Source organism: Vombatus ursinus, unplaced genomic scaffold (assembly GCF_900497805.2).
Source record: "Vombatus ursinus unplaced genomic scaffold, bare-nosed wombat genome assembly UNPS02014797.1, whole genome shotgun sequence".
Taxonomy (NCBI): Eukaryota; Metazoa; Chordata; class Mammalia; order Diprotodontia; family Vombatidae; genus Vombatus; species Vombatus ursinus.
The window spans coordinates 16,544,573-16,557,541 of NW_020954575.1; the positions used below are offsets into that span (position 1 = coordinate 16,544,573).

The 12,969-nt window shown below is 46.6% G+C and overlaps 1 protein-coding gene across 2 annotated transcripts in view; it reads right to left on the reverse strand.

Annotated features, from left to right (window-relative positions):
* Positions 1–9,506: 9,506 nt before the first annotated feature.
* ATP6V0A1 (ATPase H+ transporting V0 subunit a1) overlaps positions 9,507–12,969 on the reverse strand; it is a 57,462-nt gene continuing 53,999 nt past the window's right edge. For both annotated transcript variants that reach the window (XM_027870615.1, XM_027870614.1), the window contains exon 21: positions 9,507–11,304. In XM_027870615.1, the coding sequence (XP_027726416.1) occupies positions 11,211–11,304 (94 nt within the window). In that variant the 3' untranslated portion in view covers positions 9,507–11,210. The remainder of the gene's footprint in view (positions 11,305–12,969) is intronic.

Sequence of the window (12,969 nt, forward strand, 5' to 3'; positions counted from 1 at the left end):
GAGCTGCGCGCCCGACCAGGCCACGTGGCAGCCGCAGAAGTCGCGCAGGTAGCGGTGCAGCTCGGCCACGGCCGCCACGCCGCTGGAGCCGGCCACCCGCACGGGGCTCCGGCCGCCGCCGCCGCCGCTGCTGGTGGAATGTGTCTGCGCCCGGGGTTGGCGCCAGGGAGCGCTCCACCGACACCGAGAACCCGCGGCCGCCCGGGGCCCCAGCAGGCGTGACAGCAAAGTCCGCACGGCCGCTGCCTCTCGGGCCTCGCCCCCTGCTATGTCGGCCCCAGCCCCAATCACGAGCAGGCAGGCCAGAAGGGCCGCCGCAGACCAATCGCCTAAGGCTATCGAGGGGGCGGTGCCGCTGCTGCCAATCAGCGGCCGCCTGTCCGTGCACGTGCCCTCCAGGTGTTAAAGGACAGGCTGGTGAGGTACATGGGGCACTAGCTACTGGGTCTTAGGCTACTTAAACATCGATGCAGGCGTCCCCGAGAGCTGCTTCTCCTTTGCAGTTAGCAAGCTTTGCTTCGCCTCGTGGATCTAGGACGGAGCACAGTGAGTAGATGGAACCGAGGATTTGGGGTCAGAAACACCTGAGTTCGAATCCTACCTCAGACGCTTTACTAAGCTTTGCAACCCAGGTCACGTCGTTAATCAGCCTCAGTCTCCGGTGACAAAATTGGCCTGAGGTACTAGGTAATTCCAATAACCTCAGACATCAATGCACAGAAAGGAAACTGAAGTTTATTGGCCAAGAGTGACACGTTGTCAGAAATCAATGGATATATGTTCTGTCATTATTCAGTTGGTAACAATTATGCCATAAAGAAAGAGGAGATGCTTGAGTGGGACACAGAAAAATAGGAATGAAGAAATGTATCCTTATTTTCTAGACATTCCCAATAGGTCAAAAGAGAATCTTCTTCCTTTAAAGATGAGATAAAGAGACAAGGCAGGCCCCCTGGAGCTGTCAAAGTCCTCTAAGCTCTCTCTGGTGATAGCAAAGCGACTAGAGGCAGAAGGTAGACTGTGGAGGAAACCAGTCCAGTGGAAACTGGTCCTGAGCTTAGTCAATGCAGCAAAATGGCCAACAGAAAAAAATGGATTTAGTCAAGTGAAATCCTAACGGAAATAAGTCAATAAAAATTGATTAAGCACCTACTAGGTGCCAGGCACTGATCTAAGCATAGGGGATGCAAAGAAAGGCATAAGGCAGTCCCTGCCTTCAAGGAGCTCACAATCTATTAGGGGGGGCATCAAACAAACTATACTGGATAAATAGGAAACAACAGAAAGGAGGCCACTGGAATTAAAAGGGGGTTGGGGAAGGTTTCCTGTAGAAGGGAGGATTTTAATTGGTGTTTAAGGGAAGTCAGGTAGGTCATAATCTGATGGGAGAAGGGAGAGGGAACTATACCGGCAGAGAGAATGTCTAGAGAGGAGAAAGTGTCTTGTTCCTGGAACAGCTGTCACTGGATGATTGAGTATGTGCCAGTAAAGTGTAACACAACTGGATAGGTAGGAAGGGCTTTGAATGCCAAACAGCATTTTGTATTTGCTCCTGGAGGTTTAAGGAGCCCCTGAAGTTTATTGGAGGTGGGGTATGGACCTGTGTTTTAGGAAAATCACTTTAGTGGCTTAATGGAGAATGGTTTGGAGTAGGGAGACTTGACAGGTAGAACCACCGAAGGCTATTGCAATAATTAAGGCATGAGATGATGAGGGCTTGCACTAGAGTGGTGGCAGGGCCCCAAGAGAAGGCGGCTGTATTCCAGAAGGGTTGCAAAGGTGAAATCAACAGGCCTTGGCAACAGCTTGGATATGGGGAGGCAGGGGTCCAGGATGACTCCTAGGTTTCCACCCTGAGGGATGGGAGGATGGTATTGCTCTCTAGAGTAATAGGGAAGGTAGGGGTGGAGGAAGGAGGGTTTAGGAGAGAAAGAGGAATTCTCTTTTAGACATATTGAATTTAAGATGTCTGCTGGACGTAGAGGTCAAGATTGGAGGTCAGGGCTTAGATTCTTAAAATCTAGCCAGTGTTCAGATTTTTATAATCTAGCCAATGTTCAGACTAATGTTCAGACTCCTTAAGAGTCTGCCCAACATGACAAATGTTCTAATAAGCCTTATCTTTGGCTGAAAGAAGGCTTGGGGTGGAATTCTTCCAGGCAGCACCTTGTGTTGTGATATTGGGGTCCCAACACCCCTGAACCTCTCTAAACCTCATCATTTTGGTGGCCCGTACAGGGAAACTGCCTAGCCCCAAGTTCTTCTCTAGCCAAGACTGGAATCATGGGCCCCCTTGGCACCTTTGCCTGGAAGCATCACCCAGGTTCAGCTCATTCTGATCAAGGTAATGAAGCTAGCCTCGGAACTTGGACTACAAGCCATTCACCTAGCAAACAGTGGATACTAGCCTATGTCCCCCCATGGCTTCCTGGATGCAGCCTGTGCTCGGTTCCAGTCAACCTCCTCTTTGGGACCCCCTCGAGGCAGGGACAGCTCTATGCCCCCTGACAATAGGAAGCAGTTTCAGAAGCTGAGACCTTTTACCCTTATCCCAAAAGAATTTGGGTCCCATTTGTTTGAGGGGAGAATGATGGGGTTGGGATCTGGACCCCAGAAAGGAAAAACCCTAGATTTTCCCACATGGCCAAATCTCTGGCATTTGTCTGAGGCTATAATCCAATCAACTAGCCTTTCATTGTGGCTATACCCAATATCTCAATTCTGTTACCCTTAATCTAGCCTAGCCTTCCATTGTTTTACCTCCCTATGGCCCCCAGCAATTCCCCACCCTTAATCCTAGATAGGCTCCATTCCCCCTTGGCCACATGGTCCAGGTCCCAGGAGTTCTGTTCAACCCAGTTTATTGGCCACTCCCATCCAGATCCTCCTTAGACCCCTCCTCCAGTCACCCCAAACTATTTGGCCACTCCTAGATCTCTCCCACAGTCTTTCTGTATATAAGGTCCATCTTGTCTCCATTAAGGTGCTCAGATTCTTAAAATCTAGCCACTGCTCAGATTTTTATAATCTAGCCAATAGTTTACTAATGTTCAGACTCCTTAAGAGTCTGTCCAATATGACAGATATTCTAATAAACCTTGTCTTTGGCTGAAAAAAAAAGATTGGAGGTCAGCGGAGAGATTGGGACAGATCTGAGAATTATCTGCTGAAAGATGGTAATTAAATCTATGGAAGCTGCTGAGATCACCACATGAAGTAATATAGAGGGAGAGGGCCCAGGACAGAACCCTGAGGGGCACCCTATGGTTAGAGGGCAATCTGGGTGATCTGGAAAGAGAATCCAACAAAGGAGACAGAGAAGTGGTAGATAGATAGGACTGAGTGGTGTCCTGAAAACCTAGAGGGAAGAGAGTATCAAGGAGAGAATAATCAACGGTGTCAAAGTGATGCGGTTATGGGGTTCAGGGGTTCTGGGACCCCAAAATCACAACACATGGGTCCTGCCTGAAAAATTTGACCCAAGCCTTCTTTCAGTGGCCAGTAAACTGGGTTGAACAGAATTCCTGGGACCTGGACAATGGAACCTAGCTAGGATTAAGTGTGGGAAATGGCCAGGGACCATAGGGAGGTAAAACAATGGAGGGGAGATTGGGTGTAGCCAGAATGAAAGGCCAATTGATGGATTATAGCCTCAGGCAAACGCCAGAGATTTGGCCATGTGAGAAAATCCAGGGTTTTTCCTTTCTGGGGTCTAGATCCCATCCTCATCAAAAGGCTGCAGAGTTCAGGGAGAATGAGGATTGAGAAAAAGCCATTAGATTTGCCAATTAGGAGATCATTAATATCTTTGGAGAGAGCTGTTTTGGTGGAATGATAATAAGATCAGAAATCTTATAAAGTCAGAACCCCTAAGGGGGTTAAGAAAAGAGTGAGTAACCAGGAGAACGTTGTACACAGTAACAACCGAGTTGTTCAATGACTTTGATAGACTTACCTCTTCTCAGCAATGCAAGGATCTAAGGACTTCTCCAAAAGCCTCATGTTGGAAAATGCTATCCACATCCAGAGAAAGAACTATGGAGTTTGAATGCAGATCAAAGCATACTATTTGCTCTTTTTTTTCTTCTGTTTTGTGTTGTTTTCTTTTCCTTGTGGTTCCTCCTATTGATTCTAATTCTTCTTTATAACATGACTAATGTGAAAATATGTTTAATAGGAATATATATGTAGAGCCTATACCAGATTGCTCGCCATCTTGGGAAGGGAGGTGGAGAAGGAAGGGGAGAAAATTTAAAACTCAAAAGCTTATGGAAGTGAATGTTGAAAACAAAAAATAAATTAATGAAAATTAAAAATAAATAAATAAATTTTTCATTTGATTCTCACCAAAAAAAAGTGAGTAGAGAGAAAGTGGAGGCACCTATTTTAGACAGTCTTTTTGAGGAGTTTATAGCTACAAAGAGCAGAAGACAGAGAGGACAATAGTTAGCAGGGATGGAAGGATCAAATGAGGACTTTTTTCAGGATGGAGGAGACATGGGCATATTTGTTGTTGTTCAGTTATCTCAGTCATGTCCAATTCTTCATGACCCCATTTGGGGTTTTCTTGGCAAAGACACTTGGAGTGGTTTGCCATTTCCTTCTCCAGCTCATTTTATAGGTGAGGAAACTGAGGCAAACAGTTAAGTAACTTGCTCAGAGTCACAAAGCTAGTAAGTGTCTGAGGCTGGATTTGAACTTAGGTCTTCCTGACTCCAGGCCTGGCTCTCTATCCACTGCACTACCTAGCTGCTTAGGCATATTTGTTGACTGTAGGAAATGAGCCAGTAGAGAGTAAAAGATTGAAAATAAGTGAAGGAGTGGGGATGACAGAAGGAGCAATCTGTTGAAGGAGGAGATGGAATAGGATCGCTTGAACAAGTAGAGGGGTTAACCTTGGTAAGGAGTAAGACTATTCCATTATGTGAGACAGGGGTGAAGGAGGAGGAGGTAGTGGCAGAAGGCACCTGAGTGATAGGAGATGAAGAGGGAGCTCTTGGCAAAGTGCCTTTTTTATTTTATTTTATTGTAAAATATGAGACAAAGTTCTCAGCTGAGAGAGTGGGAAAAGGGAGATCCATGGGAGGTTTGCAGAGGGATGAGTTTGGAAAAACTTCTATGGAGAGTAGGACAATGAGTTGATAAGGGAGGTATAATAGGATTGGCTAGCAGCAGTGAGGGTCCAGTTGAGGTTCTTTTGCATAAATTTGTAGTGGTCACAATCACAACAGTTGTGTGATTTTTTTCCACCATCAGTCAGCAACATGTGTAGGAGCAAAGCTGACAAATGGTAGGAATGGTCCAAGGCTGATCATAATCAGCAATCAATTCTCAAACATTCTTTAAACATCCACTGTGTGCCAGTCACTGCCCAATGAGGACGTAAAGCTAAAAATAAAAATCTTTGTACTTGTCCTATCCCCTGTAAGTGCTTTGAGACCAGAAGAGAGACTACTTATTTTATTTTTGTTATCCTCAACATCTAACATTGTGCCTTGCCCATAAGAAGGCCTTCAACAAATGCTTGTTAAATGTTATTGGAGGGCCATGCTTGGGCCTGTGCAGCAGCTTGGAGTAGGGGAGAAAAACTTCATGTGAGATAGGGAGATCAGCCATGACACTGATTTGCTGGTGTCCTTGAATAAGAGCCTTAACGTCTCTGAGCTTCTGTGGTCTCACCTCTGAAATTGGGACTAACAATAAAATTTAGAATTGGAAGAGCTTAAAGACCATGTAAGCCAACCCCCTATTTTACAGAGGAAGAAACTAAGGCCCTGAGATATTGCCCAAAGTCAGGCACGGAGTAAATAGTGGAACTAGAATTGAAACACACAAACACACAGTCTCAGAGTTGGAAGTTTCTGCTCACCAGTCATCCTGCTTATCAGAAGACCTCTGAGATTATTTCCAGTTTATCCTGGGTATATCTTGTTGATACATACATATTTGTTTGCATGTTGTCTCCCCTCTTAGAATGGAAGCTCCTTGGGGGTAGGGACTGTTTTCCCTCTTTCTTTATATCACCAGTGCCTAGAATAGTGCCTTCTTCATAGTGGGTGCTTAATAAATGCTTGTTGACTTTACTTGGCTCTGGACTCATCAACTCACATGGGTTCATTAAGAAAGGAATCTGGGTCCTTTTGGTGGGTAGGTGAGGTCAGAAATGGATTTTCCTAGTATGTCCTGGCCAGGACTGGAATAAACTGGAGGTCTCAGGCAGGAGAGCAGTGCAGAGGCTACTGTCTAGCTGAGAAAAGAGACTCTCATGCAGGTCAAGGACCCAGGACTTTGATGGAAATCACTCTACTGTGATTTCCTGTCTACTATTGTTGCTTCTTCTACTAAACCACATAATTCTGGAATGACTGGAGTAAACCAGGCAAGTCTTGGTATTTAGGAAAGTCCTGGATTCAGGCTTCCCAAATCCCATGATCCAGTATTCTTATAGGACTATGACCTGCCCTCCACAAAATACCTCTCTATCACATCTGCGCTGAGTGCCCTTCCTTTGTATTAACCCCATTCACAAGACTGGAGTGGAAAAACAGGGGCTTCAGGGTCTCTAGAGTAGAAACAAAGGAGCTTAGAAGTGGTGGTGGATGTAAACAAAGAGTCTGCACAGATTCCTCCCCACACCCCAATTCCTGGGTCCTTATTGTTCCCCTGGGGACACTGAGATGGCACTTTAGAACCATCTCAATGGTACACTTTAATGTACAAACAGTACATTATTCCATTTGACCCTCCAAGCTCCATAAGGTGAAGTGTGCAAGCATTATCCCATTCTACAGATGAGAAAACAGGTTCAGAGAAGCCATTGCCATACTGTTATTAAAAAGCAAAATTGGTTGTCGAACTGAGGTCTTTTGATTGCAAGTCTAAAGCTTTGTTCATCATACCAACACCCCTCTTGCCCACACATCCCTGGCCTCTGAAAACAGATTCCACCTCTCCACTTCTTTCATAGGGCCTCCCTTCCACTCCCCATTTCAAAACTCTCAATTTAGCTCCCATAGCCCCTTCTTTCTTGAGGGAAATAACATTTCTTAGTTTGGCCAGCAGAGAGCAGTGCAACCCTGTCATATAGATTCAATTCGCCAGGACTAGCAGAGTCCAGAGGGTTCCGGGAGCCAATGCTCCTCCCTGAAAGTCCATCAGGGGTGGGGAACCTATGACAGCGAGGCCATATGTGGCCCTCTAGGTCCTCAAGTTCGGCCCTTTGACTGAATCCAAACGTCACAGAACAAATCCCCTTAATAAAAGGATTTGTTCTGTAAAACTTGGACTCAGTCAAAAGACTGAAACCAAGGACCAAGAAGGTCACGTGTTGTCTTGAGGCCGCAGGTTTCCCCACCCCTGGTCCAGTATCACCCTAAAAGACAGAGGTGACCAGTATAGTCTTCCCTCCTCTAACACGGGGACTGAGGTACTTTGTCATAGTTTGGTCCACTAAAGCTCTCCTGGATAGCCAGAATTGGCAGGAGCTCCCAAAGTGTGTGTTGAGGGGTGGGGATGGGAGAAGGAAGAGCTAATCTCTCATAGTGACCCTTGGGGCTTCTTCCAGATTGCATGGGGCAGGAACTGGACTCTGCCTCAGGTTAGAGTGGCACTGAGTAGGGCACATTTTGCAGGTATGTGAAGCCAGTCAGTCAATAGACACTGGTTAAGCACCTGCTATGTGCCAGGAATTGTGCTAAATGCCGGGGATATGAAAAGAGGCAAGACAGCCCCTGACCTCAAGGAGCTTACAGTCTAAGGGGTCAGAAGAGCAAATGTGTACAGACACATCACCCCTGATGGAAATAAGTAGGAAATAATTGAGAGGGAAGGTACTAAAATTAAGAGGTTGAGAATGTCAACAGGATGGAGATCTGAGACAGTCTTTAGAGAGGAACTTTAGAGATTAACTTGATGCAAGTCCCAAAGATGGCTCAATCCCTGCTCACATTTCATTATGCTTGTGAGAACCCACTCATTAATCAATCAACCTGAGCTTACTGTGTGCCAGGCACAGTGTTAAGTGCTGGGGATATAAAGGCAAAAATGGGACAGAGCACCCGGTGAATAGAGCTCTGGCCTTGGAAGCAGGAGAACCTGAGTTCAAATCCAGCCTGACACTAGTTGTGTGACCGTGGGCAAGTCACTTAACCCCGATTGTCTCCAAAAAAGGAAGGGGGACAAAAACAGCCCTCAAGGAGCTCACAGTCTAACGACAGAGACTTGTAAATAGTTATATAAGAGCTGTACACAGGGTCGATGGGAGGTCATCTGAGAAGCGAAGGCCTTAGCAACTGGGAGGATCAGGAAAGGCCTACCTACTGTGAAAAGAGGGATTTGATGTGTCTTAAAGGAAGCCTGGAAACTTAGGAGTTGGAAGTGAGGAGGGAGATTCATTCCAGACATTAAGGGCAGTCAATGCAACGGCACCGAGGTGGAGACAGTATGATGTTTGAGAAATATCAAGTAAAGACAGAGTAGCTAAGAGAATGCATGGAGAGGAGCCTAGTGGAAGACTATAAAATATGCCATGTTGTGAAGAGCTTCAGCTGTCAAGTGAAAGAGTTTGTAGTTGATCCTGGAAGTAACAGGGACCTCATTGAGGAGGGGCACGACAGGGTCAGGCCTATGCTTTAGAAAAATCCCTTTGGCAGCAGCTAGCCAGCCCTGAGTTTCCACCCTCATTCAACTGAAGTCTAGAAACAAGTCAAACCTTGTATCTCGACCAGCGCCCCTCCTGTTAGGCTGGGAAAGGGAGTCTCTCTCTCCCAAACAAGCTGAGCTTCAGATCCTCTTCTCCGAGACATGCACACAGCTGACGTCTTAGTCAACTTCTAGAGAAGCTGTGGGTGGTCGTCAGGGACCAGGTGAAATGGAAAGACCTATTCTTTTCCCCCCTCCAAGAGTATAGGCAGCTTCAGTCCTGCATTCCTTCTATTGGTTATCCTTTTGACTTTTGGAGAGAGAAATGCAAGGGCAAGAACAGCAGGGAGTTTGAGGAAGAACACGACCTCCCTAAATCCCTCCCTTCTGCCTGCCTACCAGAGGGCCTCACATATTGCTTAACTGCCTCAGAGATGGAGCTGAACTTTTACTCCATTATAGAGGTTGGGGCAACAGAGCCCAAAATAGCCGAGCCACCTGGCCCTTGGCCCCTGTGGAACAGGGCCTCCAAGAAGGGGGGAAAGGAGGGTTAGCACCAAGTTACTTCTCTTCCCACGACTGTTTGGGTGTGTGGGAGACGAGGGTTTGTCCTTGCCAGGCCCCTGTGGGTGGAGTTTGCAATGCTGCCCTTGGCTCCTTGGAAAGGGAAGGTGCCAGGGAAATGTGAGATAAGGTGAGAATTTCACAAACTAATAGCTCTGGCCAGGGTTACTCCAGCTGCAGCCCCTGGTCAGGCAGAATGAGAACAATGATAGGGGAATAGGGAGAACTGGTCAGCAGCAGGGGAGAAGGAGCAAGGTGATCTGATCTAAGGTGATGAGAAATAAGATAGGGGCAGAAGCAGCTTTCTGAGTGAAACTAAGCACACTTTATTCAGCATAGGCATGCTTGCAGAGGGCCCTTGCACAGGGCTTCCTCTTAGGTGACTCCATTTTAAACAAACTCTACTGTAAACACACAGCAAAAGTCATGTAAACAAGGGCCAGGGTGGGCAGGGGAGCACCATGCACAAGGAATTGAGGCAGGTCACAGCAACAAACACACAAGGAACCAAGCTTCCCCTGATCTCATTTTCCAATGCCAGCCTCTTTGGTTCATACATTTCTTTTCCCTGGGGAAGTAGAACCATCCCCCCTTTCTCCCCCAACCATCTTCCCTTCAGAGTTGTGCTCACATGTCCCAGATAGACTCAAACACCCTCTCACTGCCTGACAAAGAGGGCAGTGGTCAGAGGAATTCCCTATACTAATTTATTTGTAAAGGCCAGGAATGATAGTAAGGATATGGCTGGCCAATTTAGGGAATGTGTGGGGACAGATGCCAATTTAGCTACCACTGTCATGGCTACCAGGGCCATTGCAACAACACATGATTAAAGGGCCATAAAGCCGACAGCCCAGTGTGGGTCAAGTACAAAAGTACAGTACACTGATCTACATTCAGCAACCTGGATGGAGGTGAAGCTGCTTTTCCGTGGCACCACTTCCCATGTCCAACTATAGATATTTCTGAAAAGTAAGTTCGAGGGTGGGAAAGGGCACAAGAGCTCTGAAAAACAAGGAAGGTCCACCAGTCTCACAAAGAGAATCATTGTGAGTGGTCATAGTCCATACCAAAACAGCATGATTGTGGAGGAGGGAAGGGGTCAGGATCTTTGGGGCTCTCCTGTTCTGTTCCAAATAGGTTAAGTCTCAGTGCAAAATAGTGTTCAGCTGTCCTCACCCCCCCACCCCAAACCAGCAAAGAGATGGGGGACAAAGGAGTTGTGGAAGGCCTGGGAGCGGAGGATAAATGTCAGCTAGGAGAAGGAAATCCCAATGGGTTAAGGAGAAAGCAAGGACTTTTGCTCTGAATAACTCCTTTGCACTTTGGATATATGGGAGGGATTGAGGAGTTAGGAATCTCAAATAAAGAAACCTCCTTAGAACACGTGGGTTTTGAAGAGGAAAGAGGGAGGAGTTCCTGGGCCTATGCCCAGGCCACTTCCACCCTCTTTCTGCTCCATTTGAGCTCCAGATTGCAACAAAACTCACAAAGGTTCACGGTTGAAGGGCACAGGGAAGGAGGTACAAATTTCCACCTTCCAAGATCTGTTATTGAGTTTAAGTGAAGCTCCTCCTTCCTGAGGAAAGAGATTTGGGAATTCCTCCAATAATTCCTGTTAGAGTTTCAGGGTACACACACAATTGGGGAGCTATTGTTTCCCTTGTCTAACAAGAGGGGAAGAAAAAAAATGATGTCAACTCCCCCAAACACCTGTTACTACTTAGGTACAAAGGTGAGAAGAGTAGTGAACCACAGACTGGAGAGGGAGAGGTCTTCCCGTCTCTATATAATGTCTAATGGCAGGAGGCTGGGAAGGTTAAGTTGGCTCTCTAGTCAGTGGCTACATCAGAATCACGGCTGTGCTGCTCAAACTCTTCAGGGAACACAAAGCTGTGGGGATCAGAGACAGAACAGGGGAGCAATCACAGTCTACATGACTTCCACAGATGTCTAATCATCACAACAGGGGAACGATGTGGTCTGGGACAGGCTGGACCACTGGATCACTCTTCAAACTTCCCTTCACGAATGTGGTCGAAGGAGAAGGGGAAGAACTGGAAGCCAGTCCCGCTGTAGAACTTATTCTGGAACTCAACCCTGGGGAAAGGAGGAGAGAGAATAAAATTGATCACTACATGGTACTCCACAGTGTGGGAGGAAGTGCAGCCCCATCAGGTGGAGGCTCTAGAAGCATTCGTCAAGGGTGCTATAGTTATGGGTTAGGGTGGGCCTCGAAGGCCCCTTACAACTCAGGTTCTGATAAACCTCACCCCAGGAAACAGTTCCTTGGGGTCGGTCTAACAGTCTTATCACCAAAAAATCCTTCCCAGCTTAATCAGCTAATATCTGATTTCCCTGGCCTTGGAACTTCCAGAACCACAGAATGTCCTGAGAGTCGGAAGGAACCTCAGAGCTCTTGTCAAGCCTCTTCATTTCACAAAGCAAGAAATTAAGGCCTACAGAGAAGAAAGGGACTTGTCCAAGGCCATACACTACTGTTAAAGCCATGACTTGTATCCAGTCTAATGCGCTTTTGTCCCACACTATGCTGCTTTTTCTTTGGCTATGCCTCCCTCTCTTACCTTCCTCAAGGACACACTGTTACTTGTGTGTATCCCACATACCCTGGCATACATTTGTGGTTAATATTTTACTCCCTAGCCTGATATCGGTGAGTGTTGTTGCCTTGCCCCTGGAGTCAACCACTCTGGGTCTTGGTTTCCTTATCTATAAAATGGGGGGGGCCAAGGAGGGGAATTGGGCTAGATTAGTTGTCAAACTCCGGGGCAGCCTGAACCAGATGAAAATGCAAATAGGAAATGTTTTACAAAATAAAAGAAACAACACAGATGATATGAATTTGTTGTTTTCTAAGTCAACCATGCAGCCTCCAGGGATCAGTTTCTCTTTGAGTTTGATACTACTGGACTAGATGCCTTCCCAGTTCCCTGTGCACCTAATTTACATCATACACTCCCTGAGGGCTGGATTTGTGTCCATGCAATTCTCTTTGTATAGCTCCACATGTAAAAGATGCTTTATTAAAGGTTATTTTTAAGTGAAATGTTTCTGCTGCGGTTTTTTTTAAAGGTCCCACAGACACACCCAGCACCACTGTCCATGTTTCCTTAGTCCCCCCATTTAGGCTTAAAATAACTCATTTATACCCACAGCCTAACACTATAGGCAGGATCCAGGCTCTCCATGTGTATTCGCCTCACTGAAGCCTCATAGAGCCCCTCCTGGGACGAATGGTGCTTGGGGAGAGAGGGAGGCCTCTGCCTTCCAGAATAAAGACAGGGGCTTGACAGTAACACGTCTGAGCCATTACAGGGGAGCACTCAACAAATACCACTGGAGAAGCAGTGGGTTTTTTTGGTAGAGCTACAATGGAGATTTTCCATTGAAATGTGACTATTCCCAGGAAATGGGGGAGGTGAGGAGGGGAAGTATTCTTAAAGCAATGGCAAAAACATTCTCAGACCATAAAAACATCTTGTGAGCAGGAATTCTTCTCTTGGGGACTAAGGGGAAAACCACAACCTCAACCCCCTTCCCAAGCTGCTTGGCCTCTCTGTTCATGGCAGGGTCCCTGAGGCTAGTTTGAAACTCAAAGGGAGGTGGAGAGGGAGGTCCTTTTCTTCTGTAACCAGAGTGATATGGAGGTTGTTTGGCTGTTGCTGCTTCTTATAAACTCTATCTTAAGAGTATGACCCTGGACAACTGCCCAGCCACCAAACAATATCCAAATATGGTGAGAAA